This window comes from Ranitomeya variabilis, chromosome 6, assembly GCF_051348905.1.
Source record: "Ranitomeya variabilis isolate aRanVar5 chromosome 6, aRanVar5.hap1, whole genome shotgun sequence".
NCBI classification, from domain to species: Eukaryota; Metazoa; Chordata; class Amphibia; order Anura; family Dendrobatidae; genus Ranitomeya; species Ranitomeya variabilis.
The window spans coordinates 52,215,570-52,237,556 of NC_135237.1; the positions used below are offsets into that span (position 1 = coordinate 52,215,570).

A 21,987-nucleotide genomic window follows, 5' to 3' on the forward strand; every position below is an offset into this window, starting at 1 on the left:
CCAGCCTTACACTGTGATCCATCCTTACATATACACTGTGTTCCAAATTATTATGCAAATATTTCCTCCTATTTTCTCTAAATTACCTATCTGAATTGCAGTCATTGTTATTTTCCAGTCATCTACTATTCTAGTATAATTGCAATGTTTTGGAACAAACTGCCTATGAAAACAGTATCTTTTTAAAAAAATAAACACTCAAAATGCATGTTCCAAATTTTTATGCACAGCAGAGTTTTCAACCTTTTTTATTTATTTTGAACAAAAAAATGGTCAATTATGAAGTTATAAGCATTATCAGCTTATTACAAAATGAAATCAAACAGTTTTCAAGTGAAAACTTTATTCTAGGTGATGTTACATTTGCACATAGGACCCCTTGTTCGAAAGAAGCTTCTGAACTTTCTCGTCCATTGAATTTGTCAGTTTTTGGATGGTTTCTGCTTCACTTGTTTTGCATGTGGACAGAATCCCCTCCCAGAGCTGTTGCTTAGATGTGAACTGCCTCCCGCCATCATAGACGCTCCTTTTGATGATGCTCCAGAGGTTCTCAATGGGGTTGAGGTCAGGGGAAGATGGTGGCCACACCATAAGTTTGTCCTGTTTTATGCCCATAGCAGCCAGAGATGCAGATGTGTTTTTTGCAGCATGAGACGGTGCATTATCATGCATGAAAATGATCTTTACCCCTTCAGGGATCATAAAGGGGCCGACAATCTCTCTCCCCATGATTCCAGCCCAAAACATTGCTCCACCTCCTCCTTGTTGGCGCCTTAGCCGTGTTTTTATGGGGTGTCCATCAACCAGCCATCCTCCACTCCATCCATCTGGACCATCGAGCGTTGCACGGCACTCATCGGTGAAAAAAACAGTTTGGAAGTCAGTCTTCATGTATCGTTTGGCCCACTGGAGCCGTTTCTGCTTGTGTGCAGTGGATAGAGGTGGTCGACAGGATGGCTTACGCACAGCTGCAAACCTCTGAAGGACCCTGCATCTTGTTGTTCTGGGGACGTTGGAGGCAACAGCAGCTTCAAAAACTTGTCTGCTGCTATGACCAGGCATTTTTGCAGCTGCTCTTTCTTTATCGCCTCTCATTGGGGGACACAGGAACCACGGGTGTATGCTGCTGCCACTAGGAGGCTGACACTATGCAAATAAAAAAGTTAGCTCCTCCTCTGCAGTGTACACCCCACCGACTGGCATTATACTCTTCAGTTTAGCTTAGTGTCAGTAGGAGGTGGACACGGGTCTTTCATTAGACCCTTTTCTACCTCAATGTGCGTCGTTTCTTTTCAGGTTTTCCGGAGGGATACAGGGTGAACAGTCACACCTGTAGTCCCACAAGGCGGACTATGAGTACGGCGTGTACTGCCACCCCGTATCCTCATAGATCCCTATCCAGGAGCGTGCTCAGAAGTCCGGTCCTGGCCCCGTCCCCCAACCCACTCGCCCACCAGAGCCTGTCGGTCGGAGGAGACGAGGACGTCCATCACAGAGCCGTGGACGTCTCATTCCCCCCAGGTTAGTAGCGGACGACGTGGGATGCTTAGGTGAGTATTTCCCTAAACTTCCCAGATTTTCCCCTGTCCTCCCCCGCAATGTGGGGGAATAGAAGTTCCATTAATGCGCGGGGGGCTCCCAAGCAAGACTGGATTCATGACGGCGTTAACTTTATTCTAATAGGGATCCCAGGACCTGTGCTAGGCAGATCCCCTTTATCCTTACAGGGCATCGCTTTCTCCTGCGGCTGCTAGTATCCTGTGCCTGCGCGGCGGCCTTGGCTGGCTGCCGCGCTACTTACTATCTGCGGGCTCGGTACTGCGATCCTCCAGCGGCGCCGCTTTTTTACTTTAGGTCCCGGCTTCGGCCGGGGCCTACTTCGGCGCCGCGACTCTATTATTCTGTCCCCTCTGGCGGCCCTGTCAGGCTCCCGCGCTGCTCTGCGGCACTTCTCCGGAGCCGCGGCCTCTTTTCCAGCAGCGCCGGCCTCCAATTTAGGTCCCGGCTTCGGCCGGGGCCTACTTCCGGTACGCGCTCCTTCACTTCTGGTTTCGGCGGGCAGGTTTTTTCCCGCCCGACATACAGTGCCCTGCCCACCGGCGCCTCTCTTTCTGTCTCCGCCCCCTTCCTCAGTGCCGGGAACATTCCAGGCGCCTTGCGTTCACCGAGCAGAGGAGCTCACGCAGCACTCCCTCATCTCTTCTGCACAGCACGATCTGCGCAGAATACAGCATCTCAGGGCAGGACTTCTCCATCGACAAGTGGGACTTCTTACAGGACCGGGTCCGTGAGTAGCTGCTCTGCAGACTGACACCCCCCTCTGCCCCACTGTCCCCTAACCGCTGGCATTTTCTTCAGGGACCTCTCAAGATGTCTAACTCTAAATGGGGCCGCTCTCGTCCTCCTACTTCTTCAGCTTCTGTCTTAGTCAAGTACTTTGCATGTTCGTCCTGTAACAGCAAACTTCCCTCAGGTCAGTCCTCTCCGCTCTGTCAGGCCTGCAGCAACCCAATTGTTCCCACTGCCCAGGTTCCCCCGGCTGATCCGCCCGAGAGTGATACCCCCATCCCAGGCTGGGCCTCCACTCTGTCTCAATCGGTGGCCGATTTAACACGGGTGTCTCAAACTCTGGTGTCCGTGCTGGATCGATTACCTCTGCAGACCCCCGCAGTAGCCAGCGGGTCCCAGGAACCACCGCCCGAGCCCTCCTTGATACGCCACAAAAGGTCCAGGAAGGACTGTCGGTCTGAGTCCTCTTTGTGTTCCATCTCGCCACACGGCCCTCCCCTGCGGTCGGTGTCCCCCCGATCCTCCTCCCCTGAGTCAGGCGAGGCTCTCTCTGATGCGCCCTCGGAGGATATTTCGGAGCTGGATCCTAACCAAATCGCCACTATGAGGGATATGGTCCAGAATCTCATTGGGGCAATAAACCAAACCTGTGGCATCAAGGATCCCTCTACGGAACCCGCAGATCAGGCGGTTTCGTTTAGACGGGCCAAACCACCTTCCAAGTTTTTTGCTCCTCATCCTGAATTCGTGGAAATCTTGTCCAGAGAGAGAGAGAACCCGACCAGACGTTTTCAGAGGGGAAAACGCCTGGGTGTGTTATATCCTTTTCCTCCAGAACTTACCCCCAATTGGACGGTCTCTCCCTCGGTGGATCCCCCTGTTTCCAGGCTGTCCATCAACACGGTGCTTCTACTGTCTGGCGGAGCATCTCTGAAGGACTCTAACGATAGAGTTGTAGAATCCTTTGCGAAGTCAGCCTTTGAAGCGGCTGCGGCAGCGCTATGCCCAGCTTTTGCTTCTACTTGGGTTTCTAAATCTATTTCCAAATGGGCCAAAGATCTCCGTCGAGGTATCCTGGACGGGGCGCCTCCCGCGCAACTAGCGGAGCTTGCCAACCAAATTTCCCACGCTGGTGAATACCTGGTCTCCGCCTCCCTGGATACCGCGTCTTGTGCGGCTCAGGCTTCCAGCAATGCTGTTGCCATCCGCCGGACCGTTTGGCTCAAGGCCTGGCAGGCGGACTTATCTTCCAAGAAGTCCCTTACCAGCCTGCCCTTCCAGGGCTCTCATCTATTTGGTTCCCAGCTGGACCAAATCATTAAGGACGCCACCGGAGGTACAAGTTCTCTTCTCCCCCAGGCTAAGCCTCGTCGCCCTCCTAGACGGCAGTTTCGTCCCTTCCGGCCTTTTCGCCGTTTCGCGGCGTCTAGCTCCTTTTCCCAGCAGCAACAGAGGCCACAGGCACGTCAAGAGAAGAAGGCGGTGTCCTTTAGACCCACTCCGTCCTGGCGTCCTCGCTATTCCCAGGGTAGATCCTCCAGGTCCAGGACTGGAAGATCCACCTCTGCATGACTCTCGGCAAGACTCCAGCCCAACTCCCAGGTTGGGCGGCCGTCTTCTCTTTTTCAGGGACGTCTGGCTTTCCGCAGTAGAGGACGCATGGGTCAGGGAAGTTGTATCTTCGGGATACAAGATCGAGTTCGTTTCACGACCCCGGGATCGTTTCTTCGAATCCCGTCCTCCAAGAGATCCCGCTTTAGTTCCGGGCTTCTTTGCAGCCATCGCTTCTCTCCTCAAAGCCGGGGTTATCGTTCCCGTACCAGAAAAAGAACGTTTCACGGGTTTTCTACTCGAACCTTTTTGTGGTACCGAAAAAGGACGGCAAGGTTCGTCCCATTCTGGACCTCAAATTGCTGAACAGGAGAGTTCATCTGAGACGCTTCAGGATGGAATCTCTTCGTTCAGTAATTGCTTCCATGGAGGCCCAGGAATTTCTGTGCTCAATCGACATCCAGGACGCCTACCTACATGTCCCGATTTTTCCTGGACATCACCATTTCCTGCGCTTTGCAGTGCTCCGGGAACATTTTCAGTTCGTTGCCCTGCCGTTCGGCCTCGCAACCGCGCCAAGGGTGTTCACAAAGATCATGGCAGCACTGATGGCCATCTTGAGGGTCAGAGGCCTGGTCCTTTTTCCTTACCTCGACGACATCCTCATCAAGGCTCCGTCCTTTGCTCAGGCTCACGAAAGCCTGTCTATTCTTATCAACACCTTAGTCCGTTTCGGGTGGCTGGTCAACCGGAAGAAGTCCTGCCTTATCCCTTTTCAGCGCATCATCTTTCTGGGCATGCTCTTCGACACTCGCCAGTCCAGAGTCTTCCTTCCCAAAGACAAGAAATCCACTCTTTTTCGGGACATACGCTTGCTCCAGGGTCCTCGGCCTCTCTCTCTCCGTTCGGCCATGAGGGCTCTGGGGAGGATGGTAGCAACATTGGAAGCGATTCCCTTCGCCCAATTTCACTCGCGGCCCCTCCAGCAAGCCATTCTGTCTCAATGGGACAGGTCTTTCTTCTCCCTGGATCGGCCAATCCGTCTCTCTTCTCGGGTCAAACAGTCTCTCAACTGGTGGCTGACGTCACCTCTTGTCTCCCAGGGCAGGTCCTTTCTTCCAGTTCACTGGCAGGTGGTAACGACGGACGCCAGCCTGCTCGGCTGGGGTGCGGTGTTTCGCCACCTAACAGTCCAGGGCCGTTGGTCGTCGCAGGAGTCGTCTCTGCCAATCAATGTCCTCGAAATTCGGGCCATTTTTCTGTCCCTCCGCCACTGGGAAACTATTCTCAGGGGCCTGCCAGTCCGGGTCTAGACGGACAACGCCACGGCCGTGGCATATGTCAACCATCAGGGGGGGACCCGGAGCTCCCTAGCCCTTGCCGAGGTCTCCAGGATCCTCCTTTGGGCAGAGGCTACAGTTCCAGTGATATCGGCGGTGCATATCCCCGGCGTGGACAACTGGGCCGCCGACTTCCTCAGCCGCGAGGGCCTCGCGGCAGGGGAATGGTCCTTGCATCCGGAGGTCTTCCATCAGATTTGTCTTCGATGGGGGACTCCGGACGTGGACCTCACGGCGTCTCGAATGAACAGGAAGGTTCCGCAGTTCGTCTCCAGGTCTCGCGACCCTCTCGCAGTGGGCGTCGATGCTCTGGCCATCCCTTGGTCACAGTTCGGGCTGCCTTACCTGTTTCCACCCCTTCCACTTCTTCCCAAACTGTTGAAGAAGATCAAAGCGGAAGGAGTGCCGGTCATCCTGATCGCCCCGGATTGGCCCAGGAGAGCTTGGTTCGCAGAGCTCGTCAACCTTCTCGCGGACGCCCCCTGGCGCCTTCCAGACAGGCCCGATCTGCTGTCTCAGGGTCCGATCTGCCACCCGAATTCTCGGTCGCTCAGTTTAACGGCGTGGCTGTTGAGACCGCGGTTCTAAGAGCGTCCGGCCTTTCAGACCGGGTGATTCATACCATGATTCAGGCTCGGAAGCCTTCGTCTTCCAGGATCTACTACCGTACTTGGAAGGCTTACTTCCGTTGGTGCGAGTCCAACCGCGTTCCATCCATGACCTTTTCCCTGCCTTCTCTTTTGGCCTTCCTTCAGGCAGGACTGGATTCGGGCCTGGCTCTTAGCTCCCTGAAGGGCCAGGTTTCTGCGCTTTCCATCCTCTTTCAGAAGACTTTAGCTTCTCGGCCACAGGTTAAGACCTTCCTTCAAGGAGTGGCCCACACTGTCCCGCCGTACAGGGCCCCTGTGGATGCATGGGATTTGAACCTGGTACTGGACGTCCAGAGGGTTTCTCCCTTTGAGCCCCTTCGGGAGATTCCTCTATCAGTTCTATCTTGGAAGGTGTCCTTTCTTGTGGCCATCACGTCTATTCGCCGCGTTTCCGAGTTGGCGGCTCTGTCTTGCCGACCTCCGTTTTTGGTCATTCACCAGGATAAGGTGGTCTTCCGACCTCCACCTTCTTTTCTTCCTAAGGTGGTTTCAACCTTCCACCTCAACGAGGACATCATTTTACCTTCCTTTTGCCCAGCTCCGACTCATCCTCTGGAGCGCTCTCTGAACAAGCTGGACCTTGTCAGGGCTGTGAGGATCTACCTGGATAGAACCTCCACTTTTCGAAAGACTGATTCCTTTTTTGTCATTCCTGATGGCACGCGCAGAGGCCAACCGGCTTCTACGGCGACTATTGCTCGCTGGATCAGAATGGCAATTTTGGAGGCTTACCGGGTCAAGAACAGAGTGCCCCCTCCTGGGATTAAGGCTCACTCTACCCGGGCAGTCGGCGCCTCCTGGGCGGTGCGCCACAGGGCTTCCGCTCTACAGCTTTGCAAAGCGGCAACTTGGTCTTCCATCCACACGTTCGCCAAATTTTACAAGGTCCATACCTACGCTTCGGCGGATGCCAGCCTAGGCAGAAGGATCTTGCAGGCGGCAGTGGTGAGTCCTCTGACCTGATGGAAGTCTGTTTTTCCCGCCCTTGGGACTGCTTTGGGACGTCCCATGGTTCCTGTGTCCCCCAATGAGAGGCGATAAAGAAAACAGGATTTTTTGGTTGCTTACCGTAAAATCTGTTTCTTGGAGCCTCCATTGGGGGACACAGCTCCCTCCCAATGTTTTCTGTTATATGTTTTTATGACTGTTCTTATGTTTACAATTCTCAAGTTTGTGGTTATAGTTTTTCAACCTTGTTTCTTATCTCCTACTGCTTTCTCACTAACTGAAGAGTATAATGCCAGTCGGTGGGGTGTACACTGCAGAGGAGGAGCTAACTTTTTTATTTGCATAGTGTCAGCCTCCTAGTGGCAGCAGCATACACCCGTGGTTCCTGTGTCCCCCAATGGAGGCTCCAAGAAACAGATTTTACGGTAAGCAACCAAAAAATCCTGTTTTTAACCTTACGCAATTGCCTGTTGGAAAGAGTCCTCAATTTTTCCTTATCAGCACGCACACGTGTGTGCTGGGAATCGGCTACATACTACTTGATTGTGCGATGATCACATTGAAGTGTCTTGGCAATGTTGATTGTAGTCATGCCTTGACCTAAATACTCCACAATTTGTTGCTTCTCAGCAGCCGACACATCCTTTTTGTTTCCCGTTTTGGAAAAAAATGTCGGCTGCTTAATAATGTGGAACAGCCTTCTTAAGTAGTCTTGCCTTTATTTGGACACACCTGCCAAACTAATGTGCACAGGTATTTGCAATTGCTTTCAGTGATATAAAGAGCCCTGACACACATCACCATCAATGAGTTTAACTGACAAACAAAAAAAATTCTAACCTTTTCACTCCTAAACTCTTTGTGCATAATAATTTGGAACACAGTGTACATTCCCACTATGCCGCCTCCAGCCTTACAGTGATCCATCCTTACGTATACGTTCCCAATATGCCGCCTCCAGCCTTACACTGTGATCCATCCTTACATATACGTTCCCACTACGCCACCTCCAGCCTTACACTGTGATCCATCCTTACATATACGTTCCCACTACGCCACCTCCAGCCTTACACTGTGATCCATCCTTACATATCGTTTCCCGATATGCCATCTCCAGCCGTACACTGTGATCCATCCTTATGTATACGTTCCCGCTATGCCGCCTCTCCCGCTATGCCGCCTCTAGCCTTACACTGTGATCTGTCCTTACGTATACGTTCCCGCTATGACAACTCCAGCCGTACACTGTGATCCGTCCTTACATATACGTTCCCGCTATGCCGTCTCCATCCTTGCACTGTGATCCATCCTTACGTATACGTTCCTGCTATGCCGCCTCTAGCCGTACACTGTGATCCGTCCTTACGTATACGTTCCCGCTATGACAACTCCAGCCGTACACTGTGATCCATCCTTACGTATACGTTCCCGCTATGCCGCCTCTAGCCGTACACTGTGATCCGTCCTTACATATACGTTCCCGCTATGCCGTCTCCATCCTTGCACTGTGATCCATCCTTACGTATACGTTCCTGCTATGCCGCCTCTAGCCGTACACTGTGATCCGTCCTTACGTATACGTTCCCGCTATGACAACTCCAGCCGTACACTGTGATCCATCCTTACGTATATGTTCCCGCTATGCCGCCTCTAGCCGTACACTGTGATCCGTCCTTACATATACGTTCCCGCTATGCCGTCTCCATCCTTGCACTGTGATCCATCCTTACATAAGCAATCCTACATTTTCGATTGAGGACGTGCACATACTGGAGTTATAGTATATGTATATTAGTCTGACCTCACAACAGTGCGAAAAGTAATAAAGACGCTGTCACCTTATTGCATACCAGCAAAGAATATAAAACTGCTGTGAGCTATTTACAAGGGACGACATTTAAGTGATTTACATGGGACTGCGAGTAGAATAAGCTGATTGGTATACAGTATTAATAATTCTATATACTTATTTTTTCCATGTTTTAACAGATCCGGGGAAATTTAACTTTACACCACGGTTGTTCAGTCTCAGTAGTTCATCTGGAGAATTCACTGCTACAGAATTTATGTATCCGTCCAGATTGACGTCGGTAGTAAATTCCATGCCGTTCTTGCAGGAGGACCTGTACACCGCCTCGCAGCCAGGCAAGCACTTCACTTTATTGAATGTGACAGCCTATTTTCACCACTTCCTGTGCTCCCTTAAATGGATTGTTTCATCAGAAAATAACTTACTGTGTTTATATCAGGATTTTGTGTCACATGATTGTTTAAAAAAAGTTTTGTTTTTTTTACCAGTTTTTGTATTAAAAAAATAGATAAATATCTTGATTGGCCACTAGGGCTTTTCTAAACTTTGTTTCAAGGAATGCATATGTACATTAGCTGCATTGACTCAGATCCCATCTCTTCTATTGAAGCATCTAACGCGCGTGTGCAAAAGACAATGTGAAAGGAGGACATTGTCTATTGTGATTGGTCAATCTTGGTTTATTAGCTGGGTATAGAGATGTTACGTGCTATTATAAAACTTCCTGTGATGGTAATGAGACTGCTGAAAACTTTTCCACTGAAAATTCCAAGATTGATTTTTATTTTTTTATTTATTTTTTTTTAAATACAAATCATATAAAAAAAAAGTTAAATCCTTTTACTCTGTCGCCTCATTGGGGGACACAGGACCATGGGTGTTATGCTGCTGTCCACTAGGAGGCGACACTATGCATAATCTGAAAAAGATTAACTGTGGCTCCTCCTCTGCAGTATACACCCCTGGACGGCATCAGCCTTCTCCAGTTTTTGCTTGGTGTCGCAAAGGAGGCACACCTAAAGATTTTTACTCCGTTTTCCGATGGGATTACAGATGAAGAAAAGAGGGTCTCCTGTGAGACTCCCGGCATGGCTCCTTCCTCGGCCCCCTATTATAGGGTGCCCAGTTGAAGTTGAGATGTCTATTCCCCATGCTGCTCCTTCCCCAGCCCCTCGGGTGCTGGTTCGAAGTTGAGACCCCCCCTCCTTCCCCAATTCCTTTTGGTTTCTGGGTTGAGGTCGAGGTGAGGATAAAGGCCCCTGAAGGTGACAAGCACCCTCCCTATCCCCCTCTGGGGGTATTAGGTTGAGACACCTCAGGTAGGGCCTGTACAGGCAGCATTCTACAGCTCCCAGCAATGGGCCAGCACACTGCGCCTGCATCCAGGGACCCCAGCCCAGCTGCGGGCTCCTGTTGGGGCCGGGGGGAGTGCAGGCAGGCATGGCACATACAGACACAGGGCTCCCTGCGTCCCTGTCTCTGCGGCAGCACCAGCTCTATACTGCCTCAGGGGGACCCCTCACAGGGCTCCCCTCTCGCTTACAGCCCCACCGCTATCCTGCCTTTAAATCCGGAGGGGTCCGGTTCAGATCCGACCCCCTCCCGGACTTTCGCGCCGGCCTGGAGCCCTTCTGGGCCTCAGGCATCTACTCTAGGCCCCGGCTTCGGCCTAGCTGAAGCCACAGCCTCCTCTCCACCCCCCGGCCCGCCCCCCGGATGACAAATATGACACTCTACCGTGTCATACGGGGGGCGGATCGAGACAGAAAGGGCGCGTTTTTACACAGCCTTGCCGCCTTTTTACAGCTCTCCGCCCCCGTCTCCTCCTCTCTTCTCTGTCTCTGCAGCCATTTTCGGCTGCAGATTAACCCTGTATCTCCCGGTCTGCAGGACCAGGCAGCCAGTCTCCGGGGGGCACAGGACTGTGGATCTTCGGCGCTGGACCTAGGGGCACACTGGTGGGGTAAGATCACAGCTGGGTTCTTTTTACTCAGCTGTGAATCCATATTACCTATAAGGCTCCCCTGTAGGTTCTCTACCCCTGTAAGGTCCATCTGCTGGCAGCATCTCTGCACTTTGTGCACTATGCAGGGCTCAAGGTCCAAGAGAACCAGGCAGAACTGCTATTATGCATTCTGCACAGCCTGCGGGACCGCTCTCCCCAGTAGTAGCACGTACCCGCATTGTCAGAACTGTATACAAACTAATGTGTCACAGCCTCAAGAAGCCCCTGCCAATGCCTCGGTGTCTAATGCCACGCCGGAATGGGCCACTCAGATATCGCAATCTATGACGCAGTCTATAGATAACCTAACTTCCACATTGCTTCAGGCTCTGCAGGGTCATGCCCCGGCTATGACCGTTACCCAACAACGGGAGAGCTTGACTCAGGAACAAGATGACCCTGGCACATCCACGTCTAGGTCAGGACGCAAGCGGATCCATAGATCAAGTCCATCTGCGTCATCCCATAGCACACGGTCATCCCCCTCTAGGGAGAGACACCGTAGCTCCAGGTCATCTAGATCGTCCCATTCCAGGGACAGACAATGCAGATCTCCGCAATCCCCAACCAGAGAAGGCCTCCTCCCCAGCCCACCCAGCAGGGGACGCCTCAGTAATACACAGGATTCGGAAGGCATCTGCGAGACTGACTCGGACAGAGAAACGGAAGGGTTCCTGATCCCAATCCCTCCTAGCAATACAGCGCTAGTTGAGGACATAATATCGTCCATCCATCGGGTGCTGGACATTTCTGATCCGCCACCAGAGGCCCCAGAACATAAGATTTCCTTTGAAGGACCTCTGAAGCCGCCTAAGGTTTTCTCTAACCACCCAGAGTTTAAGGCGATCCTTAAAAAACAGCTCTCACAGCCTGAGAAAAAATTCGCTAATCGCAAATATCTGGAGGCGAGGTACCCCTTCCCACAGAAGGACACCAAGGAATGGACAGATCCACCTGAAGTGGATCCCCCAGTCTCCAGGCTAGCAGCACGGACAGCTCAACACTCAGGGACGCAGCAGACCGGCAGGTAGAACGCATGGCTCGTTCAATTTTCGAGGCAGCAGGGGCATCCCTGGCTCCCGCGTTCGCCTCAGTTTGGGCTGCCAAGGCCATCCTGGCCTGGGCAAAGAATTTACAAGCCTTCCAAGCATCCGCTCCTGAACTGTCAGACCAAGCGGTTCAAATTGCAGTTGTAGCAGATTACATGCTCCATGCAGCTCTGGATTCAGCAAAGGGAGTCGCGGGGATAGCATCAAACGCCATCACGATTCGGCGTATCCTCTGGCTGCGGGAATGGAAAGCGGAAGCAGCCTCAAAGAAGTCCCTCACGCACCTCCCCTACCTCAGTGGGAGACTTTTCGGTGAACAGTTGGATACTATGATATCCAACGCCACAGGGGGTAAGAGTACTTCTCTTCCCCAACTGAAACCTAAACGCACTTACAAGAAGTGTAACCAAACTCGATTCCGATCCTTTCGGAATTCCTCCGGCTGGTCCGTCTCACGTCCAGTACAAAATCGTAACCGTTCCCCACGCAGGGACAACTCAAGATCGACGCAAAGGTCGGACAAGACCTGGCAGTCAAAAGCAGGCCAGTCTAAGCCCAGAGGAGGAAAATCTCAGACTTTTTCTCTTCCTCATGACTCACGGACTCCGGAAGACACCACACCAGTAGGCGGCCGACTTTTGCTCTTTCATCAAGTCTGGCTGCCTATTACAGAAGACAGGTGGGTCATGGAACTAGTGTCTTCCGGATACAAAATAGACTTCACCTCCAACCCACCGGACCGGTTCTTCCTCTCTGTCCCCCCCAAAACCGCCAGCCCAGGCTCGAGCCTACCACCAAGCGGTCTCCTCGCTTTATCAATCGGGAGTCATAGTACCGGTACCCACGACCGACCGCTTCCGAGGGTTCTACTCCAATCTGTTCGTAGTTCCCAAGAAAGGAGGCAGCGTACGGCCCAAACTAGACCTAAAACAGCTCAACAAATATGTACGGGTCCGTCACTTCCGCATGGAGTCCCTTCGGTCCATCATTGCGTCCATGGAGAAGGGAGAATATCTCGCCTCCATAGACATACAAGACGCATACCTGCATATACCCATTGCACCTGCCCATCAGAGGTTTCTCAGGTTCGCAATAGGCCAGGACCACTACCAATTCGTGGCTCTCCCCTTTGGACTCGCCACGGCTCCCAGAGTGTTCACCAAGGTCATGGCAGCAACCATGGACGTCCTGCATTCCAGAGGCATAGTAGTCGTTCCATACCTGGACGATCTACTCATCAAGGCTCCCACCTTCAAGGACTGCGAGCTCAGCGTCTCAATCACAACCGATACTCTCAGTCGCATGGGCTGGTTAATCAACCTACAAAAGTCATCACCAACCCCGAGTCAGTCCCTGACCTTCCTGGGAATGTTATTCAACACCTCCAGGGGTCTAGTGCTCCTTCCCAAGGACAAGGCACTGGTCCTCCGACTAGCAGTTCGCACCCTCCTCCGCAAACCCCCTCGATCTCTCCGTTTTGCCATGAGAGTCCTCGGCAAGATGGCAGCAGCAATAGAAGCCGTCCCATTTGCCCAGTTTCACCTCAGACCTTTCCAACTAGCCATTCTCAAGTCCTGGGACAGGAATCCCTTCTCTCTCGACAGGGAGTTCCATCTAACGTCGTCAACCAGGAGGTCCCTACACTGGTGGCTCAAGCCAACCTCGCTAGCAAAGGGGAAATCCTTTCTCTCAGGTCAATGGAAGGTTCTGACCACCGACGCGAGTCTGACGGGTTGGGGTGCGGTGCACCTACACCACAGGGCACAGGGCAAGTGGTCCCCAGCGGAAGCGACCATGCCCATCAACATCCTGGAAATTCGTGCCATCCTTCTGGCATTGAGGGCCTTCCATCACTTACTGGCAGCCTCTCACATCAGGATACAGTCGGCCAAAGCCACGGCTGTGGCATATGTGAATCATCAAGGGGGGACCCGCAGTACCCAGGCGATGCAGGAAGTGTCACATATCCTCCGCTGGGCGGAGGACACGGGGTCGGTCCTTTCGGCGGTCCACATTCTGGGTGTGGACAACTGGGAAGCAGACTTCCTCAGCCGACAAGGAATAGACTCGGGAGAGTGGTCTCTCCATCCCAAAATTTTTCAACAGATCTGTCTCCGCTGGGGGACCCTGGATGTGGACCTAATGGCATCCCATTTCAATGCCAAGGTCTCCAACTTCATTGCCAGAACACACGATCCGCGGTCGCTCGGAGCAGACGCTCTGGTTCAGGACTGGACCCAGTTCCAGCTTCTGTATATTTTTCCACCTCTCCCCCTGATATCCAGAGTGGTGAGGAAAATCAAACAAGAGGGAGTTCCAACCATCCTCATTGCACCGGACTGGCCCAGACGCACATGGTACGCCGACATCGTACAACTCACAGTAGACGCCCCCTGGCGTCTCCCCGACCGCCACGATCTTCTATCACAGGGGCCGTTCTACCACCAGAACTCAGGGGCTCTCAATTTGACGGCGTGGCCCTTGAGACCTGGGTTCTAACCCAGGCAGGGCTCTCGACAAATGTCATTGGAACCATGATCAGAGCACGGAAACCAGCCTCTGCCAAGATTTATTACCGTACCTGGAAAGCTTTCTTTACCTGGTGCGAATCTCGTGGCCAGATCCCACTCCCTTATTCCCTAACCAAAGTACTTGGTTTTCTCCAATCGGGTCTGGAGGCCAGGCTGTCATTGGGCTCGCTTAAGAGCCAGGTGTCAGCCCTCTCAGTGCTTTTCCAAAAGCGCATTGCTACCAAGCCGCAAGTAAGGACTTTCCTTCAGGGGGTTTCCCGATTGGTTCCCCCCTACAGGCGACCACTAGAAACGTGGGACCTCAACCTGGTCCTGACAGCATTGCAGGAACCACCCTTCGAACCCCTTAAGGAGGTCCCGCTCCGCCTTCTTTCCCAGAAGGTGGTTTTCCTGGTGGCAATCACCTCGCTACGCAGGGTGTCTGAACTGACAGCACTCTCCTGCAGACGGCCTTTCCTGGCATTTCACCAGGACAAGGTAGTTCTTCGTACGGTCCCATCCTTCCTTCCGAAGGTTGTGTCCGACTTCCACCTCAATGAGGAAATTTCACTACCATCCCTTTGTCCGGTTCCGGTTCATAGAGTGGAGAAGGCTCTGCATACGCTTGACCTTGTCAGGGCTTTGCGTATATACGTGTCTAGGACTGCGTCCTTCCGGAGGTCTGATTCCCTTTTCCTCCTTCCGGAAGGCGGCCACCAGGGTATGCCAGCTTCCAAAGCTACTCTTGCCAGGTGGATCAAATCCACCATACAAGAGGCGTACCGCCTTAAGAATTCTCCTCTTCCAGCCGGTATTATGGCACACTCTACACGGGCGGTAGGGGCCTCCTGGGCCATTCGGCACCAGGCTTCGGCACAACAAGTGTGTAAGGCGGCCACTTGGACTAGCTTACACACGTTTACTAAACACTACAGGGTTTATACCCAGTCCTCAGCGGACGCGAGCCTGGGTAGACGTGTCCTGCAGGCGGCGGTGCCCTAAGTGTACGGTCCTGTCTGCACAATATTCGTCCATTGCTTCCCACCCAGGGACTGCTTTAGGACGTCCCATGGTCCTGTGTCCCCCAATGAGGCGACAGAGTAAAGGAGATTTTTGTGTACTCACCGTAAAATCTCTTTCTCTTAGCCTCTAATTGGGGGACACAGCTCCCACCCTGTTGCCCTTTCCGGGCTGTTGTAACTGTTGAGTTCTCATTGTTTCTTGAGCTCGTACATAGTTGCCTTCTTACAGGCATAATTGTGTTATTCATGTTACGTTCCTCCTACTGCTTTTGCACAAAACTGGAGAAGGCTGATGCCGTCCAGGGGTGTATACTGCACAGGAGGAGCCACAGTTAATCTTTTTCAGATTATGCATAGTGTCGCCTCCTAGTGGACAGCAGCATAACACCCATGGTCCTGTGTCCCCCAATTAGAGGCTAAGAGAAAGATTTTACGGTGAGTACACAAAAATCTCCTTTTTTTTTTGTTCAGGATAAACTGTCTAATTGTATCAGTTTCTGTTGATCATTGCCTTAATATTGAGAATCATGGTTACAATTGTTTTTGTTTGTTTTATTTTATTTTTTTTTGAGCTGCTCATTGTTTGAAGCTACATTTTAATTTTGTATCTTTAACATTTTTTATGCCTTAGCTTCAGTTCTGCCATTATTTCTATGGTGAAGGTGATTGTGCGTTCTGTCTGTGGCAGATATTCACCGGTTTTATTTCCTTTTAATGCAGCTCTATTCCTTGTTGACAACCATCACGAGGTTTACCTCTGGCAGGGCTGGTGGCCTGAAGAAGACGTCATTACTGGATCCGCACGGATCCGATGGGATGCAGATAGGAAGAGCGCAATGGAGACCGTGCTACAGTATTGCAAAGGTGAGAAGTCGGAGATGGCTTACAATAATGGAATAATAGATATGGTGGGTACAGCCAATCTACTGGTCTCTTAAAATGAGGTTAAGTATCTAAAATCTCATTTTGTTCCGTAAAATATTTGCCACGAGATGCAGTCGCATTAAAGTTCACCAGGTGGTGATATGCATAGCACTCCTCTGCTTAATGCTCGGTGGCTCAGTGGGTAGCACTGTTGCTTTACAGCGCTGGGGTCCTGGGTTCAAATCCCACCAAGGACAAGATCATCAAGGAGTTTGTATGTTTTTGGTTTTTTTTGTGTGTGTGTGTGTTTACGAGGTGTCCTCCGGGTTCCTCTGTTTCCTCCCACACTCTAAAGACATACTGCTTAAGTGATGACTATGTCTGTGAAATGCTCAAAAAAAAAAAAAAAAAGCCCTTCCAGACATATTGGGTTTTAGTGTATAGTGTGGGCCCTGGAGCCAAGTTTACCCCTTAAATGCCACGGTTAGTCTCTGGACTCTAGCATTTAAGGCACATGATCTTCAGGGTGCGTCGTATTGATTATGGCCCCTTCTCACGGAAAGAGGATCACTGGGTGCTGATCAGTTGCCACTGCAGCTTCATGGGCTTGTGATTTTAGCTGTAGTGATACCGTACATATCAAGCAATTGGACGATTTCAGTTTCAAATTCTCTTGTGAGACTAAAAAAATTTTTAAAAGTACAAACATTTAAAATAGACATAAAAATATGGAACATCCTCCCCTTATCCCCAATTAAAAATAGACATTAGAAAAAAAATCTACCATTGGCTCCAATATCCCATATACCATTGGCTCCTATATATCAATAAATTCTAAATTATTTAACCTATACGGTAAACTCCATAAAGCAGAAGGAAACAAAAATCTAAATGCCTGCTTTGCCATTGGTCACCACATCTCCCCTTTTAAGTGGAAAAAAAAGCAATGAAAAGGTGTAACAAAAAACATCTGAAAAAATGTCAGCTCATCACGAAAATATCAAGCCCTCACACATATACGTTGATAAAATAGTTACAGGTCAAAGAAAATGGCTAATATATAAATAACTATAATATTATATATATTATTATAATAATTTTTTTTTTTTTCTTTTTTAATTTTCCGAAAAGTTTTCACACCTAAAAACAATTAAAAAAAAAAAAAAAAAGTAGTAAAATATGCATTAGACACGTGTTATGACCACATTAAATTTGTATTTCAGGTAAGAACAGTAAAAAACCACCCAAGTCTTACCTGATTCACGCCGGTCTAGAACCTCTGACATTTACAAACATGTTCCCAAGCTGGGAGCACAGGGAAGACGTCGCCCAGATCACGGAAAGAGTGAGTATTAATTGGGATCACTGACGGACTCTTCACAATTGTTCATACATTTTGAGTTAATAAAGTAAAAGGTTTAATATTGCCAAAAACTCACAACACGGTGGGCGCAAAAAAAAACAAAAACCAGTCTGCGCTAAATATTTCACATATATTCCACATATACACGTTATTGTATGTCGATTTATTCTTTCCCTTGTGTACTCTTGTGTTTTTGTACAGGATGCTGAAGTCTCCAATCAGATAATCCTCGTGGAGGATGTTCTGGCCAAGCTTTGTAAAAAGATCTACCCCTTGGCGGAACTCCTCGCCCGCCCGTTGCCTGAGGGAGTGGACCCATTGAAGCTTGAAATATATCTCTCCGATAAAGATTTTGAGGTATATGGCAACCCTTGTAAAGGGGTATTCTGACCGTGGGCGGTTATGGCGTATTTATAGGACCATTTATAAGTGTCTGATAGCTTGGAAATCCATATCTAGGCAGCGGCGAGCATTATAGACCGAGGAGGACTAAGAAGAATAAGGGTGGGATGTAACAATGCTCGATCACTTTAGCGATGACGCACCATTGGGGTCTGTAATGTGTCGGCCGAGTGTGAAATTTGTTCTCGATAGAGAAAATATTTGAACCAAAATGGATTAAATTGTGTGTGGCTGTGTCGGTGAAACGATCGTTACCCGGCAATTTCTTGTTCATCGGTTGTTGTGAACAAAGGACCTACTTGTAACTATCTATAATGTGAGCCATATATGTATGTGTCAAACAAGAGAACTGTTCTGACCATTAATTGGAATCTATCAACACAAAAATGAAGGTTGAAAACAAGCACAGGCGGCCTCTGCACCCTTGGTGAGGTGGAGCAGTGCAGTGCTCCTGCACACCTACTTGCTTTCCATCGATCGCTCCACTCCCCATTCCTATGGCTCCTGCAGAGTCAGAGCTGTTAATCAGAGATGGACGGAAATAGATGAAATTTGCACTGAACAGTTCGGCCACACCAAGGGTGCACCGAGCTCTTGTGCTTGGTTTGAACAGTAATTTTGTGCTGACAGTTTCCCTTTTAACATCCAAGAGCGTTATAGTCACATGCTCCGTCTCCTTCGTCCTCGTGCTCCCCTTCTCAGTGGCTCTTGCTCACTTTGGATTGCCGACCCACCTATTATTCTTTGTGTATAGTCGGAATATTACATTTTCTTTTTAATCACCTAATAAAACAGATCTTAATGCAACATCCCAATTTAAAAAAAAAAAAAAAAAGAATCTGAATAGTTTCTGACCTAGTAAAAACGGTGCCCATGTCTGTTTTTTATTTGCTTAATACAAAGCAAGTGGATGTGTTCACTTTTGGAGGAACCTCTGGTTGACCTTGGTTTTCCTGGCAGTAGAGAGATGGCTTTTTCTATTAGGGGAGATGTAATTTCTATTAATTTTTCCTCAGTATCAGTTGACCAGTATCCAAAAAAAGCCAATTGAAGCAAAAAAAAAAAACCCCCGTAACTACCCTACCGGCAGCGTTAAACAACTGCTGATCGGAACAAATTTGCCAGTGTCGTGGCTTAATAGTCTGTTTAGACAGGCAGACCACATCTAGTACGTGTACAGAACGATCAGTAATAGATCAGTCTGTGCACATGGTCGGCCATTGTTCTTGGCAGCCAAAAGATCATTTCCCTGGATGAACAACGAGCATTTAGCTTGTTCAGTTGAGTGATCAGCAGCCTGTTTACACTGCACAGTTATCGGGAATGACGATCCTAGGAATGCTTGTTCCCAATGGAAGTGCAGTGTAAATGCGCCTTTACAGTTTTAGGATGTTACCTGCTTTAAGACCCCGTGAACCTCAACTCCAGAACCTTCATTTTATGATATAATTTCTTTGCAGATTGCGTTAGAAATGTCTAGAGAAGAATACAACACACTTCCATCCTGGAAACAAGTCAACATCAAAAAAGCTAAAGGACTCTTCTGAAGAGAGAAATGGCGTCATCTTGCCCTTTCCTTATGGTTAGCTGGATCCTCTGTGAGCCTGCACTTGTCTTCCATCTGCCTCTCCACTGATATACCGCAGAACTTTGCACTCGCTGTCATGACAATTGTGCACAATTCAATGTACTGCCGATGTGGATAGGACACTGAAATGAAGGACGTCTCAGACATCCAGTGTGGAATCCGATGACTCCTGTCCTAATGTAAATGTACTGAAAGAGCCAATCTAAACAGGAGTGTTTCACCAAGGAACCCCACAAATATCTACCGTGCACTTAACGCTGAATGCAAAAGTATTTGTTGGCTCTAAACGTGAAATTTTTTGGATCCGGTTCTCTTGTAAATGTTGTTTGTCCAATCTAATAGAATGTATTTATATCAACACTGTATTTAACTATGCAATATAATCACTGTGTACGATTTGTGTGTTCTTACACAAACCATGAAATACAATGCCAATATTGTGCTACCGGCAGATTACACCAGGTTGTCTGTAAACCATATGCATTTGTGACATATTTTTCTTCTTTTTTTTTTTCTTTGCATGTGGTGGTAAGTAATTGGTGGTCACATCATGTGTGGACTTGCTGCTTTCCACTGTGCTCTCCAGTGGTCCAGTGAAAAGGACGAGCTAGCTGTCCTCATCTACAATCATAATGCATCAGTGTGTGGGGTGACCCGCGGCCCCCACAGCGGTACCGCTTGTGTTATCCACACATTAGTTTGTATTCTTCTTTTCCTCTGCTTATACTTGAGACTAAAGGGGCTCATAACCAACTGTATAGTGCCTTGTTTTTGTGTACAGTTTATATACAGGAAAAATGTAGTCTTCATTTTGGAAGCAGTTATAAAAAGCAAAAAAAAGCATCTGATATTTGTACTTTATAATAGAAGACATCTCAGTTTCTACTACCTGATGTAAACTTTAAACATGTATTTTGTGATATAAGATCCCAAATTAAAAAGAAAAAAAAAGGCTTCACAAAATGTTGTCAAGTTGGAGTCATTCATGGTAGTATCAATGTGTTTGTTAACATGTATACCTCCGCCTTCATTACATCAGGTTTTAAAATGAATTTCACAAATAAGAATATCTATAGGCATCAGCTGCATAGGACTGGCCATGTTGCATTTCTGGCAAATGCCAGATAGGATGGAGATGTGAGTGAGTTTGCGGTATACAGTGCCTACAAGTAGTATTCAACCCCCTGCAGATTTAGCAGGTTTAATAAGATGCAAATAAGTTAGAGCCTTCAAACTTCAAACAAGAGCAGGATTTATTAACAGATGCATAAATCTTACAAACCAAAAAGTTTTGTTGCTCAGTTAAATTTTTATAAATTTTAAACATAAAAGTGTGGGTCAATTATTATTCAACCCCTAGGTTTAATATTTTGTGGAATAACCTTTGTTTGCAATTACAGCTAATAATCGTCTTTTATAAGACCTGATCAGGCCGGCACAGGTCTCTGGAGTTATCTTGGCCCACTCCTCCATGCAGATCTTCTCCAAGTTATCTAGGTTCTTTGGGTGTCTCATGTGGACTTTAATCTTGAGCTCCTTCCACAAGTTTTCAATTGGGTATAGGTCAGGAGACTGACTAGGCCACTGCAACACCTTGATTTTTTGCCTCTTGAACCAGGCCTTGGTTTTCTTGGCTGTGTGTTTTGGGTCGTTGTCTTGTTGGAAGATGAAATGACGACCCATCTTCAGATCCTTGATGGAGGAGCGGAGGTTCTTGGCCAAAATCTCCAGGTAGGCCGTGCTATCCATCTTCCCATGGATGCGGACCAGATGGCCAGGCCCCTTGGCTGAGAAACAGCCCCACAGCATGATGCTGCCACCACCATGCTTGACTGTAGGGATGGTATTCTTGGGGTCGTATGCAGTGCCATCCAGTCTCCAAACGTCACGTGTGTGGTTGGCACCAAAGATCTCGATCTTGGTCTCATCAGACCAGAGAACCTTGAACCAGTCAGTCTCAGAGTCCTCCAAGTGATCATGAGCAAACTGTAGACGAGCCTTGACATGACGCTTTGAAAGTAAAGGTACCTTACGGGCTCGTCTGGAACGGAGACCATTGCGGTGGAGTACGTTACTTATGGTATTGACTGAAACCAATGTCCCCACTGCCATGAGATCTTCCCGGAGCTCCTTCCTTGTTGTCCTTGGGTTAGCCTTGACTCTTCGGACAAGCCTGGCCTCGGCATGGGAGGAAACTTTCAAAGGCTGTCCAGGCCGTGGAAGGCTAACAGTAGTTCCATAAGCCTTCCACTTCCGGATGATGCTCCCAACAGTGGAGACAGGTAGGCCCAACTCCTTGGAAAGGGTTTTGTACCCCTTGCCAGCCTTGTGACCCTCCACGATCTTGTCTCTGATGGCCTTGGAATGCTCCTTTGTCTTTCCCATGTTGACCATGTATGAGTGCTGTTCACAAGTTTGGGGAGGGTCTTAAATAGTCAGAAAAGGCTGGAAAAAGAGATAATTAATCCAAACATGTGAAGCTCATTGTTCTTTGTGCCTGAACTACTTCTTAATACTTTAGGGGAACCAAACAGAATTCTGGTGGGTTGAGGGGTTGAATAATAAATGACCCTCTGAAAATACTTTTCACAATTTA

At 49.1% G+C, this 21,987-nt stretch overlaps 1 protein-coding gene across 2 annotated transcripts in view; it reads left to right on the top strand.

Moving 5' to 3' along the window:
• SVIL (supervillin) overlaps positions 1 to 20,348 on the top strand; it is a 227,816-nt gene extending 207,468 nt beyond the window's left edge. For both annotated transcript variants that reach the window (XM_077268476.1, XM_077268475.1), the window contains 5 exons: positions 8,768 to 8,923; positions 15,895 to 16,038; positions 17,262 to 17,383; positions 17,603 to 17,758; positions 19,264 to 20,348. In XM_077268476.1, coding sequence (XP_077124591.1) covers positions 8,768 to 8,923; positions 15,895 to 16,038; positions 17,262 to 17,383; positions 17,603 to 17,758; positions 19,264 to 19,350 — 665 coding nt within the window. In that variant the 3' untranslated portion in view covers positions 19,351 to 20,348. The remainder of the gene's footprint in view (positions 1 to 8,767; positions 8,924 to 15,894; positions 16,039 to 17,261; positions 17,384 to 17,602; positions 17,759 to 19,263) is intronic.
• The last annotated feature ends 1,639 nt before the right edge of the window (positions 20,349 to 21,987 follow it).